Raw genomic sequence first — 19,208 nt, forward strand, 5'->3', positions numbered from 1 at the left:
TCACAGGCCTTGCCAGTGTCTCTCTGGGTCTGGGTTTGTAGGCTTCCATGTTAAGTGTTTCACGGGAATCTTGCATTTCCATTGGTTGGTCAATTGTATTTTGCTGTACAGTTCTGTTTTCCTTGTAAGTAAAAAATTAAGCTGGGAAAAATGTGGTGTTTTTCATAGATATTCCAGTCTGAAGCCCTATGAACCTGTCCATCTTGATTATTCAGGTATTCCTTTAAAAAAATGTTCTTTGCTGTACATGACTGTGGCTGTAAAAGATCACATCATGTAGCTGTTCAACAGGCTGTTCAAGATGTATTGCATAATGATCATACTGACTTAGTAAGCAATATCAAATGTATCGACACCAAACTGGCTATAGTGCACCTAACCTGGGTCTTCTCAAGCAATTTGATTCACAGCTGCTGAAGTGGACAGACTTAAAAACAATGGCCTCTAGGCTACAGAACATGTTTTTGAAAACAGGTTTGTCATAGGAACACACCTCCTCAAATTTCTCCTTGTACTGTATGTTAGTGAAAGGTTTTCAGGTTTGGAGAAATCTGAGCCTCAGAGTTTTCCATGCAGTCCAGTCACCTTGTCTTCAGCCAGTTGCTTGAATAGTAAAATGATTATTACTTTATTTCTCCCCCTGAGACATAATTGCTTCTTCAGTACCATGAACAGTTGAGACATGTTCACAATTAAACTTCACCTGTCCGTATGAACAAATTCCACACCAGTGTTCAAAACAAACCCATTCACCTCTACCCCTGCTTCCCATTCCAGTAAATACAGCGTCAGACATAAACAGCACTGACTGAAAGCTTAAACCAAGCCAACACTTGAAAAAAGGTTGATTATTTTCTTGTCAGCTTTATCACAGCTTTAACAAAGGAGCGAACAACAGCATACTTATGCTGTCTGAACTGAGGAAACAAGTTTACCTGACTGAGCAGCTGTGTTCTTTATATAATTCCTTTATTACTGCAGTAATATTCTCTTTGCCCAAAACATTTCTTTGTTTTGTTAAAAGGTCGCAAATATCTGCGTTTCTTGCCTGTTTTTTTGTAAATACCAGATCAACTCGTCTCACTGTCAAAAGGAACATACGCTGAATAATGTTCCTGTTCTTCCGGGGGAAGATGCAGTTTTTTTGTTTCAAGAACCTCATTAGACCATTTCTGGAAGCTTATAAATCAGTGTAGTTTGGTAGTTTATTTTTGAAGTGTATTATTAAGTGTATTTATAAAGCTGTACTGGTTTTTCTTCCAGTCTTTTTCAGAAAGTCTTGAAAAAAGGTTTTCTTTTTTCCCCTGAGATTTAGCTCTTTACTTAAACCTATATTAATTCTACTTTTTATCTTGAGATGATTTTTAGTGTACATTTTTAGATTTTTTTAAAGCAGTATATTTATTTCATGTTTTTAATTTTCAACTAAATGTATACCAAAGCATTATGTATGTAATTTTTAGTACTTCTATGAATTGTCTTTCACATCGTCAAGTATCCACAAAATGCAGTATATACAATATAATATGTCCTGCCCTACCAAAATATTACAGAATGATGCGTTCTCAGGAGTGGTCCATCCTTTTCAAACTGGGGAACTGCTGAACAAGTGGTGTGTTTCCATGATTCCTGAGGACTGTAAAATAGTAGCAGACCAGGTCTTCAGTAGCCTGTACTATGCACAGTACTGTAGAGTAGTAGGCTAATGTATATGACGTCACAAGATTAATAATTGTTCCTGCACATGCCATTAGTGAAACACTGGAGGCAGCAGCAGACCTGGCTAATGAACCCTTTAAGGGTTTGAAGTTAGAAATTTGGTAGATAACAAAATACAAAAATGAGGTGAAACTTAGGTTGCAAGAAGCTGTGCCACTTACCATACGTAGATAGAGCTAGAGATGGATCTTGTCTATACAGCTAGTGCTCATCTCTGTACCTAGAGAGTGGTGGAAAAGAACTCTACTTGTTCTATCTTACTGAGATCCAGTGGCACAAAACAGGCTGAGGAAATGATGGGGTCAAAGTTGGCCAGTGGTACAGCCTGGACTTTAACTTGCATTCATCAGACTAATGTACACACACTGCACTCCATATGGAAAAATTGTCACTGGACAAAAAAACACCAAAACTAGAACAGTATAAACCATAGGAAGTGCTTTTCAGATTTAAAACAATACTCTGAGATATTGTTCTCAACATGGAGCGATTCACTAAGAACAGATGCCAGGATGGACTGCCCTACCAGTTGTGCTCTAGTAAAGAGACATGCTAGAGATGTATTTTGTTCAGCAGCAGTTAGAGGTCTCTGTGTCTGTCTTGGACGGCTGGCTAGGTGCCAACACAACAAGCAGAGACAGGTCACACTCTCTCCTTTCTCTCTAAACCCTTTGTAAAAGTTCCATCAGTCTTCTGTATGTCTTTTGGAAATGAGCAGACTGAGCAACTCATTCAGAGCTCCAAGGCAGACAAGTACCCTTGCTTTCTCTGTGACTGGGAGTCAAGCTTTGGACTGTCAAGACAAGTAGACACTTTTCCCTGAGCTGGAGGTGAGCTTCTGTCTGAGGTGAGTTCATAATCCTGCGAGTTGTTTCTGTAATCCCAACCAGCTGGTCAGAACCATTTCCGTCATTGTGGTAAAGTGCCATATTGAGGAATGATAATGTGTTAAGCTGTCTTGAAGTTTAGTGTTTCGCTTGATTTTGATCACATGAAACCTCTGCAAAGATAAATATTTGGAGTAATGTATTCATTGTTTTTGTTTGAAATGCTTGAAAACAAGGAGAATGTGAAGAGATGGTAAAGCCATGATAAACTTATTAAACAACACAAAGAACACCTAACCCAGACTGGAAAAACCCTTTGATCATCTTGTGAAGTGTTAGCCCATGAATGGAAGGCTAGTAATATAAACTAAGTCAGTCTGTATTTGAGCATACTTGCTCACAAAAGATATTTTGTGCCTGTACTATATTCCAAACATTAAAGAAAGAAGGGGAGCGGACTGCTTTTAGGAAAATCTCTCAAGATCACTTTCAAACAATTTGAATTAATTAGTGAGCATCATAAAACACTCTTAGATGAGTTAGGGTAATTTTATAAACCATTTAAATTTTCCATAGCTCATGAAGTACTGCTACTGATGTTACATTCATACCACAAAAAAACAGAGAACACTCAAAGGGCAGAAGTTTTTTTGTTTTCCTGCTATATATTACTTCTTTTGTGATTTAATTTTTCTGTGATTTTTGATTGTGAAACATGTTGCAGCTGTAGCTTTTAAAATCACGCCTACAGCTGTTCTCAATATATTTTAAAATTCTAAGCAATTGCATACAGTACATGCTTATCTATGTTAGGTGGACATTTAATAGATTGCAGTATTGGGCTGCCCAGATGCCCTTACCCGCTACAGTCAGGAGGATTCAAAAGCAAAGAATGATCAGATTTTAAACTTTTTCATTCTGAGTGAGCTTGTCTCTGATCTTTTGCCAATGCTATTCCCAGGCTGTTTTGCTGGCACGGCAAAGGCAATGTGTTTTTGCAGATGTCGGCTCTTCTGCGGTTCTGCTGTCTCTGTGGCTGATACAGTGATTCAGCTCAGAAAGAGATGATTGCCTTCACTTCTTAAACCACTGTCCTGCCTAAAACAGTTTGTCTTAAAGGAGATAGATGTACAGTATATTGCCTTTCTGTCTGCTCTTTTGATTGTCACCTGTCCTGTGGTGTAATGTTGGTGCATCATTGCTGTTTGTCAGGCCTTTCCCACTGACAAGCAAAGCTTCTTCAGGCTTGGCAGAATGTGAGAAAACAAAATAAGAAGTATATCAGTGAGGCTCAGAGACTTTGATTCAGCTTTGATTGGGCTTCAAGTTGCTCTGCAGCTTTTGATTGGCTCCCTTCCGCATTTCCTTATGAGGAGACAATTAACGCTAGAAACGTTTTTCACCGACTTATGCAGAAAACACATAATACGACCCCTGAAAATGAGTCCTTCAATTACATTGCACAAATACATTGCAGTACACTTTTCCTCTATGGGGACGTGTGGCATGGTGTAGTGGATCAGTTGCTGGACTTTAGACTGGTGGGTTCTGGGTTCCAGTAGTTTTCTTCCTAGTTTCATTACCATCATTATTACCTTTTAAGGCTTCATCTAAAATGGAAGAGTTTTTCATCATTATTTTTCATCATTATTTGCAGACAAATATTAAGCCTTTGTTGAAGCTTTGTGAGTTTTCTGTTTTGTTCAAGACAGTTTTTTCAGGATGAATCAGTGAGACGTTACCATTGTACCTTCCCTTTACTGTGGTCGTACTGCTCTGTGCCACTAAGTAGTATATTAGGACGAAGCACAGTCAGCACAGGGATTGATGAAAGACATCGCCAACAGATATTTATAATGATTAAATTAAAACCCAATATCCTTAATTCACTCAGAGTGAGATCAAAGCTTAGGTCTTGCCAAGAATGGTAGAACTTTGTCAGCAAAAACAGATGCCCTCAGGATGTGGAGAAATCTTTCTGGATGTGAATTGGAGTTGCAATGTCCAGGAAGATTCACAATTACAGTGATCTCCCTGCTCAAATGAACAGTGTTAAGTTAGTATTAAAATATAACACGGCATTTCAAACTGTTGACAAAGCCAAAATGCTATCTGTTTCCTCTCAGGCAATACACCCTTATTATGAAAGCAGTGAAACACAGTGTAGAAATAGAAGATATTACACCTCCAGCCAAATGTATCTATATCACAACATAATGTCCATGTACCAAGTTCAACCTTTTTATCTAAAGGTTAAAAGGCCTGTGCTACTCTTTCTCTATTGCAGCAAGTTTGCTATAACTACATAGTAATGGCTGATAACATGTAACCCTAAAACCTTGCCAGTCTATTCTTGGATATATGTTCCTCCTTTTCCTCCCCTCTGATCTCCTTGTGCATGATTCCCAGGATCTTGCCAATGTGTGACATGATGTTCTGTAGAATGACCCATTCCAGTTCAGAGGTGTTGACCTTGAACAATCACTGGCTTGTCTGGGTCACTATGTGCATGGGGACTGAGGTCCTTGACTGGAATAATAGGTACTGTATGAGTATAAGGCCATTCATTCATTAGTAGCAAGCACACTGGTTTCAAAGACAAGTGCAAAAAGAAGTACATGTTCACCTGTTCATTACCAGCCACAATGCTTGCCATACGTTTCATAAAAACTAAAGAAAATGGATTTAAGAAACACTTTCCCTTCCATAAACTAATAAATGCACATCACTGCATCATCCAAAAGAAATCAGAAATTTCAACCAGTCACACCAGGATGGTTTTTGTTATGTTATTTTACATGAAAGGACCTATATAAAAGATTTACGATTATTATATTATCTATTTTTCCTAGCTCGTTAAACATTAACATTCCAAAATTATTAGCTACAAACAGGGGGATTTCAGACGTGTGGCATGCCTCACATCGTGATCATCCGATAGAATATTTTTTTCATTACCCACATCTTCTGCAAGCAACAACATGACGCAGCCCACAGTCGCATCCGAGGGGATCTGAACTAATGAAAGAGCTCGCTCACCTGAGGAGGGAAACCTGCTGTGCAGCTGTGTTGCCGAAACATGGCATAGTCACCCCTGGATTCTGCTGATTGTGTGAGAAACTGCTGAGGGGAATTCCTAACAAAAATGGACCCAATTCCCCACTTCAACACCCCACAGAGCCTCTCAGGATAAAGATACAGCGCACACAAACTTGTGAAGTCACTTCTGCAATGACACAGACTCATCACTGAAAATGTGATTTGAGGCATTCAGGCGTTATTTCATGCATAAACATTTGTTGTTGTTGCTGATCTGATTTTCATGTTTATTGAGGTCCTACATCCAGTATGTTGTAGCAATCAAAATTTATGCTGATGTACAATGAAAACACACAAATCCGTCCATCGATATTTCTACTGCTTTCCCAATACAGGTTCACAGGAGATCCATGAATTGTGTGTACTGTCACACAGCTTTGTTAAGTGTCTTGGGGCAACCTTGTTGTGAAAGGCGCTATATCAAAATGAATTGAAATGAGATCTGGAGCCTATCCTATATATACAAATTCCATGCAGACAGCAGCCCAGGTCCACAGCTGAACTCAGGGCCCCAGCAGTGCTAGGGCAAGGCTATCCACTACCCCACTATGCTGCCCAATACAAAAAACACTTCAGTTTTAAATCAGCTGTTCATTGTTTGTTGTGGGCATGTACATTAACTTATTTATATTTCCAGTATTGAGCAGAGATTGGTGTCAATTGCTGATGACACACTGAACACTGAAGTCATGTGATTTGTGAAGAATAAGAAGACTTCATAAGAAGTATTCAAGCCCCACTGATATACCTCTTGTTTTTCTCATGCAGTCTGTGTGTGGTTTTGAGTTGAGATAAAATCGCCAAAATTGCTTTATTGAAGATCCATATAATAAGCCAGTAATTAAATTAATAATTGTGCTCAGGGAGGTTACACTCAATGATACGTTTGTAATGCCGTCATGCTGAAAACATATCAGGATTGCTTGATATGAAATCTTTTTTTAAATCCATAAATTGATTGTAAGTGAGAATTTATTGTCAAGATCCTTATCTGGGTACATGAAGGATTCTTTTCTTATTGTATTATGCATAAATGCATTAAATCTGAGTGCTTGTGCATCAGTGCAATTTGCAAGAGTTCATTCTACTGATTAGGACAGGGTGTGCACATTTGAATCCACAGCCTTGGCACCAGAAGTTAACAGAACAGGGCTGGTTTCCTTACAGGATTCCTCACAGATTCCTTCCTTCCCCTGCAGGTGTCTGTGCTGGTCTAGACTGGATGGGCTCTGTGAAGCTCAGCCCAGCCGTTCCCCCCCGGCCTTCCCTACCCCCTAAACCCCAGCTCCCCCCCAAACCCCAGAGCAGGGGGGGCCGTTGGCGCAGGGCCACTGAGGTGATCACATGGGGGGCCCGGCCGGGGCAGAGGGGGAGAGAGGAGGAAGACTCCCACAGACAAAGAGGGGATCAACGAGCCAAACACCTGTCAATGCCATTTCTGCACAAAGATCAGAGCCCATCTCTTTCGGCATCCCAGAATCACAGCAGCAGTGGCAGCCCTCTTGCACCGCCTGCTGTGCCACCTGTCTGCAGGAGAGAAAGCCCGAGCAGACCGCTTCCTGCCCCAAAGCCCCGAACCCCACAGAGAGCCCAGCAGCCGCAGAGCAGAGAGGACCAGGGAGCCGAACATGAGAGAAGAGTGCCGGACCCGGCGCCTCAACCACCCCCGAACATCCCCGAATCTGAGCAGCCAGGTAAAACACAGGGGTACAAAATAACTGTGCAGATAAATACTTGCCAGACTTCAGAGAGTTGGCTACCTCTACAATGCCTTGGGCATTAGATCAATGCAGAAGAGCTGAAGGGCCCTGTTATATCTAGAGCTTTCATTTCCCCAGTTGCAATCGAAATCATCATTCAGTCCCAGTACACACTCAGCTATAGCTGCTTTAAAGACACTTATTGTGAAAAGATACAATTGTGGGTCTCTGCCGGGAACAAGCCTAACTGTTCCTTATTTTACAGCTAGCAAAGGAAGATGGAGAATACCGCTTTATTCTTTATCTGTCTTGTCCTCTAATTTGTGTGTTAGAAGACTGGGCCTGGAGCAGCCCCGCAGAAAGGGAATCCCAGACTTTCCCCCAGAATGAGGAGGAGGAGGAGGAAGCCGGAGGTCAACCAGTGTGTCTCCCCTGCTGCCCGTGTGTGTGCCACCAGAGAGCACTGCTTGAGATTGGTGAGGGGTCTGTGGGAATCTCCCCTGTGGCAGACTGGCTTGAGCACATGGTGAAGAAGCAGCTCACCCGGGACTGGGATGCCCACTTGGATTACTGGCATATTACCACCCAGAGTGGCACAGGGCAGACCAGGAGATATCCCCCCGGCGCCCCTCTCCCGATCCGACCACTTCCGAAAGAGCCTGAACTGCTGGCTCTGACAACAGGTAGGCACACTGGCCCGTGTACCCTCTTTTTCCAGGTCTGAGTACGTCTGCTCCCTTCTCTCTATCAACGCGCTTAGCATCTTAAACTGACGTGCCCCCCTGATCTCACACTTTTCCCACACCGCGCACTCAGTCAGCCATAAGTCATGCAGGGATAAAATCTTTTGCATCAGCAAGCAGAAAATAATAGAAAAATGTCACAAAGCAGTGATGGAGCTGAAGATAAAAGATGAAAATGATGAGGCAAAGGACCAACGTGAACACATCTGCTAGTGTCTACTGATTCAGTTAGTTTCTTAACCTCTTTATCTTAAGAAAAAAACAGTAGTGTTATATGTAAGGTGGGATTCAATGCAGGAAATGATCACTGACTAAATCAGTAGTGAGACAATATATACTGTACTACACCACAAGCACATTTACTGAAAGGACACTGAATCTTTCTCAGAGCACTGCCATGAAATATGTTTTGTTAGTAAATTGCATGAAAAGAAAACTAACATCTTGCTGGGTTCATTTCAGATTCACTTTCAGAATGGATTACTATACAAGTAAGTCTAGTGAAAAGCCACCCTTAAAGGCGCTATAAAAAATAAAGTTTATTATTATTATTATAGTCCACAGACTCCTTTAATTTGAACCCATGAAAAGAAAACTAACATCTCACTAGTTTCAGATCAGCTTCTCTTTCAGTTGCAGATTACTATAAATCAAGCAAGACACAGAACACTCCTTTAACTGGAACCCTTGTGATGAACTGCATGCGTATGCAGTTTCCAGGTACAAGCCAGCACTTGCTCTCCTGACTGGAAACAGCAGGCAAGTCCATGCTGGGAGTCTGGGAGGCTGCTGCGAATTGAGACTTGCTAAACCTTTTTTTTTTCTCGTGACTTGCTAAAAAAACTATCTGTGGTTTCTTTCACTAAGTGGAAATGTCGTCACCCATTGTAGAACAAGTGGGCTCTGGAGTTAAACATTTCAAACTCTACACATCCACCCTTGCTGGAATTGTGAGTCTTAGTTTAAAAGCATCTGTGTTAAATATCATAAGCCCATGAATTAAAATGAAGCAGCTGAAAACTAATAGTTGAACACATGAACATTTCATGTTCATGAAGCTGGTACACATGTGCCAAGGTTGGGCTAGCATAATCAGGGCAATAATATCAATGGGTCTACTGAGAGCTTCATGCTACAAGTCAATACATTAAATGTCAAAATATGCTACATTATTCTGGGATGAAATTATATGATAAGTAAAGCTGGAAGAGCGATAAATATGAGTGAGGGGTCCTACACAGGAAAGTGGAAATCTAAAGTTTAAGATGAATTGACAGTTACTGTCTGCGAACTGAAATATGCTGTATTGGTTCATTACATAAATATGTGGCAATTCCCAGAGCCGAAGAAGACGGCATCTTCCTTTATTTTGCCTTTGGTGAGCAGGGTAGTATATTGCCTGCTATTACTATATCATCTGCGGCACTGCAGATGGTGTTTATACATGTCTGTGCCCATCAGGAGAAGAAGAGAAGCCCAGCAAATGTGAAGGCGTGTACATGGAAATAGACACATCTCCATTGGACAGTGAGCGTTTCACACTGCCTACCATGCACAGCACGCAGCCTATCAGAAGCCAAGGTGGGTGAACTCAGCCCTGTGTTACCATCACTGCAAAATCTCTTATCTTAGACTCAATATGAGTAGTACTACAGTATATCACCCAACCTGTCTATGAGACTGGGTGGGCACCCGCCTGAAAATCAACTCATTACCGTGTAAGTAACATGGTCTTTCATATATTATTCCCACTCATAAGAGACCATTTAGGATGTTTAGATCATTATGCATAGGGCATAAAAATTCAGTATATTCAAAAACAGTCGACTGTGCTGCAAAATTAGATTATAAAATTCTAATTTAAATCTTTAACCGGGAGTGAAAAGCATGTCACGTGGATCTGAGTCTTTTCTAATGAAAAGTCATTGAAGTGTATATTATAAATAAATATTTATTTATATGGACAAAAGTCAGAGGTCAGTTTCAACCAAGATATTAGTGAAGCTCTTGTAGAATTATGGAAGGAAATAGGGCTTAGGTATGTGGTATCACAGTCTGCATTTCACAGCAAAGGGAAAACAATATTGTATTGGGTCCAGAGTCTGCTGTGATGTGAACAGCAGTGTTTTTACTCCAAAGTACCATCAGTATCGTTTTTCCCAAGGGGATTAAAATATTTCAAGAATCGAACAGCTTTATTCAAGAAATAGAGAACGGAGCCTGGCTGGCTGATATTAACATTTCCATGCTAACATTAACATATTGGTGTAATAAACAAGACCAAGTAAGATTCTACAGCAAAATAAATCTTCCTCAATCCTTCTCTCCTCAACTATCACTTCCTAGAGCCCCTGACTGCCTGCGCAGACAGTGGACCAGGCGAAGAGCCACCCCTCATGTCAGTTACCACCCAGTCCTACATCAAAGTTCTCCCTAGGGGCCCTGGCAAGTCCGCTCCTTCTAGGAAGCCCCCTGGCATCACCAAAGGGGCAGCCATTGTGGAAGTGGAAGGCAGAAAAAGAGGGTCTTTACCTGACGCAATGCCAGGAGTGCTGGCAGAACTACAGGAGAAATTCCCGGGAAACAGCCAGGAGGAGAAAGCCAAGAAGGAGAAGCAGAAGAGAAAGGAGGCAAGGCATAAGCTCTCACTGCTCAGCTATGAGGGCCTGTCAAGCCTCATCGGGGGCAAGCGTTTGCACTCTGATGCTGTAATGGTGTCACCTGCTCAGAACAGGAGATCTCCCTTCCTGGAGCTGCTACAGATCTCACTCTTGGGCTCCAAGATGCAAAGGGAAGAAGGCTATCCAAAGGGCCAGAAAACGGCTGGTGCAACTTCGCCATCCACACTGGCCAAGGGCCCTGCAAGAGGGCATTGGAAGAGACAGGAACAGCCGTCTGTGGAGTGGTCGAACAAAGAGCACACAGATAGGGTTGTGCCAGGATGCTCTCCTACACAGCAGATGGACCAGGCGCGCCAGGACCAGGAGGATGCCGGAGAGCCCTTGCCAGCTGGAGGGGGCCAAGAGACTAGCTCGCCACTCGAGGGGGTGATCAGGAGGGTTCCCAGGAAGGCAAGGCCAATGAAACGGTACTGGCAGGAGCGGAGCGTGGTGCAGGAGAGTGGTATCCTCTCTCAGCTCAACAAGCAGGAGCTTCTGCTTCAGGAGGTACGGGAGTCAGGGCCAGACTTCTGATTTTGCTCTCCATCACATTTCTCACTCTCTTCTTGTCTGTGCAGCTGTCTTTGAGCGGTGATCATGCTTTGACACTGACATATTTTTCTCTTTCTGATTTAAGGCCTTTCTGATCTGAATGGGATATTTATCAGTCTGTCCGTTGTCTGACTTGTGACCCGAGTGTGATATTAGGTGTGCAGCTCCGCCTTGGTGGCCTGTTGTGTAACCCAGTCTCTCTGCTTACCTATGCCTTGCTGTGTGTCAGTGAAACACTGCGCAAGAGTGTGACAGTTTGTCCCCTGTGGTTCAGAGCATGTACGAGGTGGTGATCACAGAGGAATCCTACTTGGACAGTCTGAATGTGGCAGTGGATCACTTCATGGAGTCCCCTGACCTTAACATTGCCCTTGCACCGCGTGACCGCAAATCCCTCTTCTCCAGCATTGGAAAGATCAGGGAGATCAGTCAGAAGTAAGCAATGAAGAGCTATCTTGCTTTCCATAGTAATACTCCATTGGTTTTTCTCATTTGATGGTATAGTCATCTCCTGCAAGAATTAGGGCATGTAATGACTTACAATCTTTTCATCTTTAATAACTTATGTATTGAACTTATATTGAAAAATGCTAATATGATAGGAGTATAATTTGCATGAAAAGTTGCATTTAAAGGTTTATTAGGATATTCTATGTATTCTCTGCTGGGTTTCAGATTGCACTGACTGGCATTTTCTTCTTTTTGGTCTACTGTGGTACCATACAGATTTGGTACAGTGGTGCTGAGTAAGATGTGTGCTGTGTTGAACCGAGTCATTTATGAATGAGCTACGTTACCCCGTTTTCAAGGTTTTAAAAGGCTAACAGGGTGGTGCCAGACCAGGTCCAGGACTGGCTGTCACGTGAGAGGAGAGCTCAACTGTGGTGCCCGGAGTGACGGTTGTCATTTCCTCAGTTTCCTAGAAGACCTGAAGAGCAAGCAAGACAGCAGCCTGTTCTGTGACGTGTGCGAGGTCATCGAGCACCATACCAAGAGCCACTTCTCCGCCTACATCGACTACATCCGCAACATACCCTACCAGGAGCAGACACTGCACAACCTGGGGTAGGACAGGGCCTGCCAGGGCGCCCCTGGGGCCTGGGGCTGTGAGCCCGTGGAGTAATCCCCTGTGTTGGTGCCCCCCTTCAGGAAGGAAAACCCCCATTTTGTGGAAATCCTGAAGCAGCTCCAGGAGGACCCCCGCTGTAACCGCCTCCCTCTGAAGTCCTTTCTGGTCCTGCCCTTCCAGAGGATCACACGCCTCAAAATTCTGGTGGAGGTACGGAAGGGAGCCTGGGATAGGATGGGCACGTGATGGGCTGTGGGAAGGTGACTGCGGTGTTAATATATCTTTAGAAGTAAAGCAGAGGGCTATTACTGCCTGGTAGGGGGGTGATGTATTTGGTAAAATGGCATTCTGTTCCTGACAGACCAGTAGGATTCACAGCAAGGAAACTGTATGAACCTCTCTCTCAAGATAGCTCTCAGATCCAGGCTGTAGGATTCATAGGAGGTCTCCTGTAAAAATATAATAAAAAAGGTTAACTGAAATCTGCTCAAGATATTTTAAAACTACTGACTTGGATCACAACTTTTCAGTACAGCCTTTTGTCAGTCAGTGATTTTGAAGGCTAAGGTCCAATACGAAGAAATCAGATCCCAATACTCGTTTTTTAGCTGAACTGAGTCCTGTTTTTTCTCTCTCCTGTCGGAATGTTAGTGCACCCCTGTCCTCACACAGCTTTAAATTAGGAAGACCCATAAATACACAATGTTTAGCAGTTATTTTGGACATGACTGAGAGTTTGAACTCAGGAGTTCACGTCTTAAATTCTAACTGTGATGTTAGAGCATGTGGGTCTGGTTCTAAAGATGCTCTTCTTCTCCCCTGGTGCCTGTTGGGCACACTATGCCCGCTCCCCAGAACATCCTAAAGAGGGCAGTGCCGGGATCTGAGGTCCACAGGTCAACAGAGAGAGCCCTAAAGGAAGTCTCCAAGGTACACAAAATCTAGATGAAAAGCATTTGAACAAATTAGACAAGCAAGAAAGAACAAATAAAAAGAAATACTGGTAGATGATAACCTAAACATAACAGTGTTAATAGACATTGCAAGAAAAAAAATCTTTTTAACATTTGAAAAGGAGTGTAGTCTATTTCTCATACATCTTGCCAGGAGGTTGCAAGTTCATTTCATTCTTCTTTTTTATTATTTAACGTTGAACTTGCACTACAATTGGCTCTCTAATCCCTTGTAAACGGACCTAGTGTGGGATGGCGTTCCGGGCGTGTTGGTGTGATAGTGCTCTGTTCCCAGCCCTGAGCCTGTGTTTCTCCAGGTGGTTGAGGACTGTAACTGGGAGGTGGAGAAGATGAAGCAGATGGAGGAGCTGGTTCTCATTGCCAACAAGACGGAGTTCGAGTGCAAGGTGAGCTTCCATCTCTGACCAGCGCAGCCAAAGCAGCAGAGTCCACCTCCCTTGGGAAACTGGAGAACTGAGACGTGACTTTGACTTTCAGATCTTGTGTGAGTTTATGACTTTGCCCTGTTGCCATGTCCTGTTGCATGCGCTTTTTCTCCAATGCCCATAGTGATAAATCACTGAACGTTTCTCCCAGCTCCTCGTGTCTCTCCCCTCCCCTCTCTCTCGCTGACCATCAGTGAAGGTTTGTCCCCCACACCCCTCTCCCTGTTTCCCCAGGGCCTGCCACTGGTCTCCTCCTCCCGCCGGCTGGTGAAGAGGGGGGAGCTGGCCCAGCTCTCTGACAAGGAGAACATTTTTGGGCAGAAGAAGCTCTCTCCCGTCTACCTCTTCCTCTTCAATGACCTGCTGCTGGTGGCAGTTAGGAAGGGGTGAGTGTCAGCTCTGTCCTTGGGTCACCTGAGGAGTTACTCTTTCTGGCCAACAGGGTGAAAGACTCTGGACTGCAGGTTTTAGAGAGGAAGGCAGGGTGGGAGAAGAGTAATGGGGTCCCTTTGAGAATCTAGTTTGTTAGAGGAGCTAAGCAGTCAATGTGCAGGGCAGCAGTCTTAAAGACAAGTAGCTCGGTAATTACACATTGTAGAAGCCATCACCTTCTGTGCTACAACACGAGCACATACCGACAGGGAAGCTATTTTTTTTTTATTTGCGATGTGCAGACTTCCGCTGTAATGTGAATATTATCTGTTCTCCCCGCGACCCAGGGTGGATCGGTTTGTAGTTCAGGATCACGTCCATCGCTCGCTCATCGAGATTGGGGACGGAGCCGAGGAGCAGGGCACGGAGTGTGAGGGGGACAAGACTTTCCTTTTGGTCCTGGTGAAGAACCACCGAGGAGCCACCTCCCAGCGTCTGCTCAGGGCCACCACAGAGTAAGTGCATCGGCCCGGTCTGAGTGACCGTACCGCGAGTGGAAATGAATCACGCGGGTAGGAGTCCAGGAGCGAACCGGACGAACACAGCAGGTGAGTGATCTCTGATCACATGTGACGTCACATGCTCAAAAGGAGTCTCCCAGCGGGGGCACATGGGACAGGTTCTTGGCTGATACCCAATAGTGTCGATACGTGAGCCATCCAACTCACAGGGCTCTCTCGTGTTTCAGAGCGGAGAAGGCAAGCTGGGTGGAGGAGCTGAGCCCACGAAGGAGTGGTGGGGACGAGGTGTATGAGGAGTGGGGTGAGTCCCTCCACAACAGGTTTCAAGTTTGGTTTGTAGACGTCTGTTTACATTTGTTTGTTTGCTGCCTCAGCCCCTCACTCGCATCTGATTAGGCGTCGAAGCACAAACATACTGTACGATGAGAAGAACGATGATTCATTACCTGACAGCATAATAGCGAACCAATTTGGAAAATTAACAGTAATTTCTCTCCTTGAAAATTTCCGTAGCACACACAGTAGACGATATTATAGCCGAATTAATTAATACCCAGGCTGCAAATTGCAAATGCACTCCGCTTTTCACGCACAGGCGTCCTAAACAGCTACAATTACACCCTACATAATGAAATACAAGTACCTAATAATAAAGCTGTACTAACGCAGTTAGGGAGAACTATGAAATAAATTGTACTAAAAACGTAAAATCCTGATCATTGCCTCTAATCCCAAGAAATGCTATTTCTCTATTTGACCACAAGAGGGCAAAGTAGACAAAGTATTGAGTACAACCGCATTCTTGCTAACTTTTCCAATCCGTCCGCCGTGGGGTCTAACTCTTCCACGTTGTGGGGGAGTTGTAATATCTTTTCGGCTGGTTTTTCGCTTTCAGATTGTCCCCAGGTCCAGTGCACAGAGGCCTACAGTGCCCAGCAACCCGGAGAGCTCAGCCTGAGGCCTGGTGACATTATCAATGTTATCCAGAAAACAGCTGACGGTGGGTAGATCCGAAATTCTTCTTCTTACGTGGCTCTCATGTCATGTGCTGTGGGGATATTTTATTTTTTTTAAATACGTCATGTCTGTACACATTTGTTATTTTCAAACGCTAGGGTTTTGTTTGGAATTAAAGGTCTGTACAAACCTTCAAGAGAAGCGTCTTTCCGTCTCCTTAGTCATCCGTAATAAAAACCCGAAACGTGTTTCTTCTTTTAATCTGGAATATTCCTTATTGACGCATTACGGCTTCCCGGAAAACGTCTATGCACTCTGAATCTGGTCCTCTAGCCTGGTGGGACTACAAACATGTCATGTCAAAAAACATTAGACTGCAGAATCGAAGTGCACTCTGGCTGGAGTTCACCTCCCAAAGATCCAAGTCTAAATTGTGTGCATTAAAGAAATTGGGCCAATTTCACAAGAGGCACGTGGCTTTGAATGGAAAAAGAACAACCTTTTGACTTTCACCACAAATAAACGTGTTTTTTTTATAAAACCGATAATTTATGTATATAAAATGTGGTAAACAGTATGCACAACTTGCATAAAATAATCCCTTGATTGGAAAACTGGGAGCCTTGTAATCCATTGAGTGCGATATAGGCTAGATGAGCTGAATGACCTCCTCCTGTTCATAAGGGCACAGTGTGCTCAGGAGGGGCAATTAGAAAGTAGTCTTCTTGCTCGCTGCAGCATTCAGGGAGTAGGCGTAAGCCAGTTATTCCCTTGGCAATAGCTTTGCTGGATAGTCTAGTCAAGATGAAACTTCAGTGAATCTTGTAAACTGAAATGCTTGAAATTCTCCAGCTCCTGAAATGTCAGATCACTTTTTTTGGCCATATTCAATTTCTTGTATTGGGAATTTGTCTATTCACATACCCCAGCCTGCTCTCCATGAGACACACAGACAGGGAGTGAAGCTTGGGGTCAGAGTTCAGGGTCAGCCATTTATACGGCACCCCTGGAGAAGCTGGGCTTAAGGGCCTCGCTCAGGGGCCCAATGAACCGGCGACCTTCCAGCCACAGGGGCAGATCCTTAGCCACAGAGCCACCACGTTGCCCGAACTTTCTGTGTGACCTGAGGGCTGCGGTTTATCCTAGGCGTCAGGGTTGATCTGCTCTCCCCCTCCCTCAGGCTTCCTGGAGGGCCGGCGGTTGGTGGACGGGGAGCGGGGCTGGTTCCCCGCCAGCTTCGTGAAGGAGATCACCAACGAGCACGTGCAGAGGAGGCACCTGCGCCAGCGGTACCGCGTTCTCCAGACGGCCAACAGGCTGCTGAACCGGCGCACCTCGTCCCGTGAGCGCCGGGTCTCCAGCTGCTTCCGATAGGGGCGGGAGAGACCTGACCCCTCGTGGGCACAGCAAGACCCGGCACCGGCCTATCTGAGGTGGAGCGGATCGGGCTGGGAAGTGTGTGCAGCAGCTGCCTGGATTGATTTTTACACCTGATAAACCTCATAGCAGCATGTTGTTGAGCCCAAGGGCAGGGAGGGTCCCTTTTAAAGAACACCTCCTCTGTAGTGGGTTATAGTGACAATGAAAAACAAGCCAACCCCAAATCACCCTCCTGGCAAGTTGCTTTCCTGCCATAAAGAGGGATTATCCATTCATCATCAAATGTGCCCTTGGCTCTTCTAAGACATTGGAGTAAATAGTATTTTATTATGTAGACCCTCTACGAAGGCCTCACTGACAAATATAAAGACACAAGTAAAGGTTTATTCCATGCTGAAAAGAGAAGAAGAACACAACGTTACGGCTGTGGAGACGTCTTTGAGTGTCACACCCCAAGAAGGCTCCACAGCAGAAACGTTGTATTTCTTTTCATCTCTTTTCAGCATGGAATAAACCTTTACTTGTTCCTTTGCAGCCTACGCATGCTGATGCAGCTACCTACTTGAAATATAAAGACATTCATCTGAATGTGTTCAGTTAATTTAAGGACAGCATGTTATTCTGTAGTGAATTAAAAATGTCAGTGATTTTTGAGGTTTACCATAAATGATGAAAATCTAGCCATGGCTGTTGTGGAACTCTATTTTACACATCTACAGTAGGCACTAAAAATTAAAATTGTATAACTGCTTTTTCTTCTAAGGGGCCACAAACATACTGCAATGAATACTGCCATTGAATAAAACCAAGTTCTAAAATCATATAAAGAACTGCTTCATCTGTGGTCACACTTGTTTTATAGTGCAGTTATATGGTGGTTACAGTGTGCTGTTTACACTACAATTAAACAACCTTTTAATAGAATTAAGCAGTTTGATGTTCATGGAGATCAGGCTAAAGTGCAACCGTGAAATCCCTTAAAACAGCCATCAGATTGGATATGCTGCAAAATCAATTTCATATCCCAGCCTAACCATTTTTTGGGGATAATACCATTTAATTGTATTTGTACATGTAGAGATACAAACAAAATATATAGCCATTCAATTATTTATTAATATTTTAAATGAATATGGACTTCGTTTTAGAAAAGGCAGCTGTTTCTTTAAAAGTCCTTTTGCTTTTTTGGAGTCCTAATCCAGTGGAATAATGTTGCCCCATTTACAAGGGAAGGTTCTGCCCATTTTGCTAATTTCATATCTAGTAGCTTGTAGCAGATTGATCTAAGAATGCCTTCAAATCAATTCTTAAAGTATCCAGATCGTACCCTCTGTGTTCAGTTGCCTCTGGCGGTCTGAATGCTCCGAAATCTCTTGTTGTTTTGGTCAGTGCAGTTCAGGCTTTTGAATACCTGATAGAATCCTCAAATCAGCATCTGTGTTTTATGCTGAATAGATGCAGTCTCTGGGAGTGTAACATTCTTGTCATATCTCTTCCTTCGGATGAGACTTAAAACCGAGGTCCTGACTCTCTGTGGTCATTAAAAATCCCAGGGTGTTTCTTGAAAAGAGTAGGGGTGTACCCCGGCGTCCTGGCCAAATTTCCCATCAGCCTTTATCAATCATGGCCTCCTAACAATCCCCCTCTATAAATTGGCTTAATTACTCTGCTCTCCTCCCCACTGATAGCTGATGTGTGGTGAGCGTTCTGGCGCACTGCGGCTGCCGTCGCATCATCCAGGTGGATGCTGCACATTGGTGGTGGTAGAGGGGAGTCCCCATTACCTGTAAAGCGCTTGGAGTGGAGTGTCCAGAAAAGCGCTATATAAATGTAAGCAATTATTATTATTATTATATCAATCATATGTGTCCACAAGAGACTGAGCACCCTTAAGACTTTGTGTTGACCCTAAAGCTCAAGTGTCTTGTGTTGGAGAAGCCTCGGCTTCCAATCAGACTGACCCCACCCCAGCCCCCCCACTTGTGCTGTGCGCCTGGTGGAGAGTCGCCAGGTCATCCCTCTGGCCATACACAAGGCTCCCCAGGTTGCCCTGGGTACCTGAGAATCAGATCAACAGCCTCGCTAGGCTTTTGTAATCCCACAATTCCCTGATACTTACTCCATCCACTTCCCTTCTTGTACAGTAATATTTTGAGTGTTGTGCAAAGCTCATTTAGTTTTGTCTCATATTCCTGTTAATTTCATTCTTT

At 43.7% G+C, this 19,208-nt stretch overlaps 1 protein-coding gene across 2 annotated transcripts; it reads left to right on the plus strand.

Moving 5' to 3' along the window:
• Nucleotides 1-2,421: 2,421 nt before the first annotated feature.
• On the plus strand, nucleotides 2,422-18,517 carry LOC102689212 (ephexin-1). 2 transcript variants are annotated; one of them, XM_069197579.1, is made up of 15 exons: nucleotides 2,422-2,566; nucleotides 6,845-7,339; nucleotides 7,678-8,028; nucleotides 9,550-9,669; nucleotides 10,435-11,255; nucleotides 11,575-11,735; nucleotides 12,216-12,365; nucleotides 12,450-12,579; nucleotides 13,225-13,299; nucleotides 13,640-13,729; nucleotides 14,003-14,154; nucleotides 14,488-14,655; nucleotides 14,889-14,962; nucleotides 15,557-15,661; nucleotides 16,799-18,517. In XM_069197579.1, exons 2-15 carry the CDS (start codon nucleotides 6,868-6,870, stop codon nucleotides 16,990-16,992), a joined length of 3,063 nt encoding a protein of 1,020 aa, XP_069053680.1. In that variant the 5' UTR covers nucleotides 2,422-2,566; nucleotides 6,845-6,867; the 3' UTR covers nucleotides 16,993-18,517. The 2 variants fall into 2 exon arrangements, with proteins under 2 accessions (XP_069053680.1, XP_069053681.1); XM_069197580.1 differs by having other exon boundaries at nucleotides 7,681-8,028.
• The last annotated feature ends 691 nt before the right edge of the window (nucleotides 18,518-19,208 follow it).

This window comes from Lepisosteus oculatus, chromosome 13 (assembly GCF_040954835.1).
Source record: "Lepisosteus oculatus isolate fLepOcu1 chromosome 13, fLepOcu1.hap2, whole genome shotgun sequence".
Classification (NCBI taxonomy): Eukaryota; Metazoa; Chordata; class Actinopteri; order Semionotiformes; family Lepisosteidae; genus Lepisosteus; species Lepisosteus oculatus.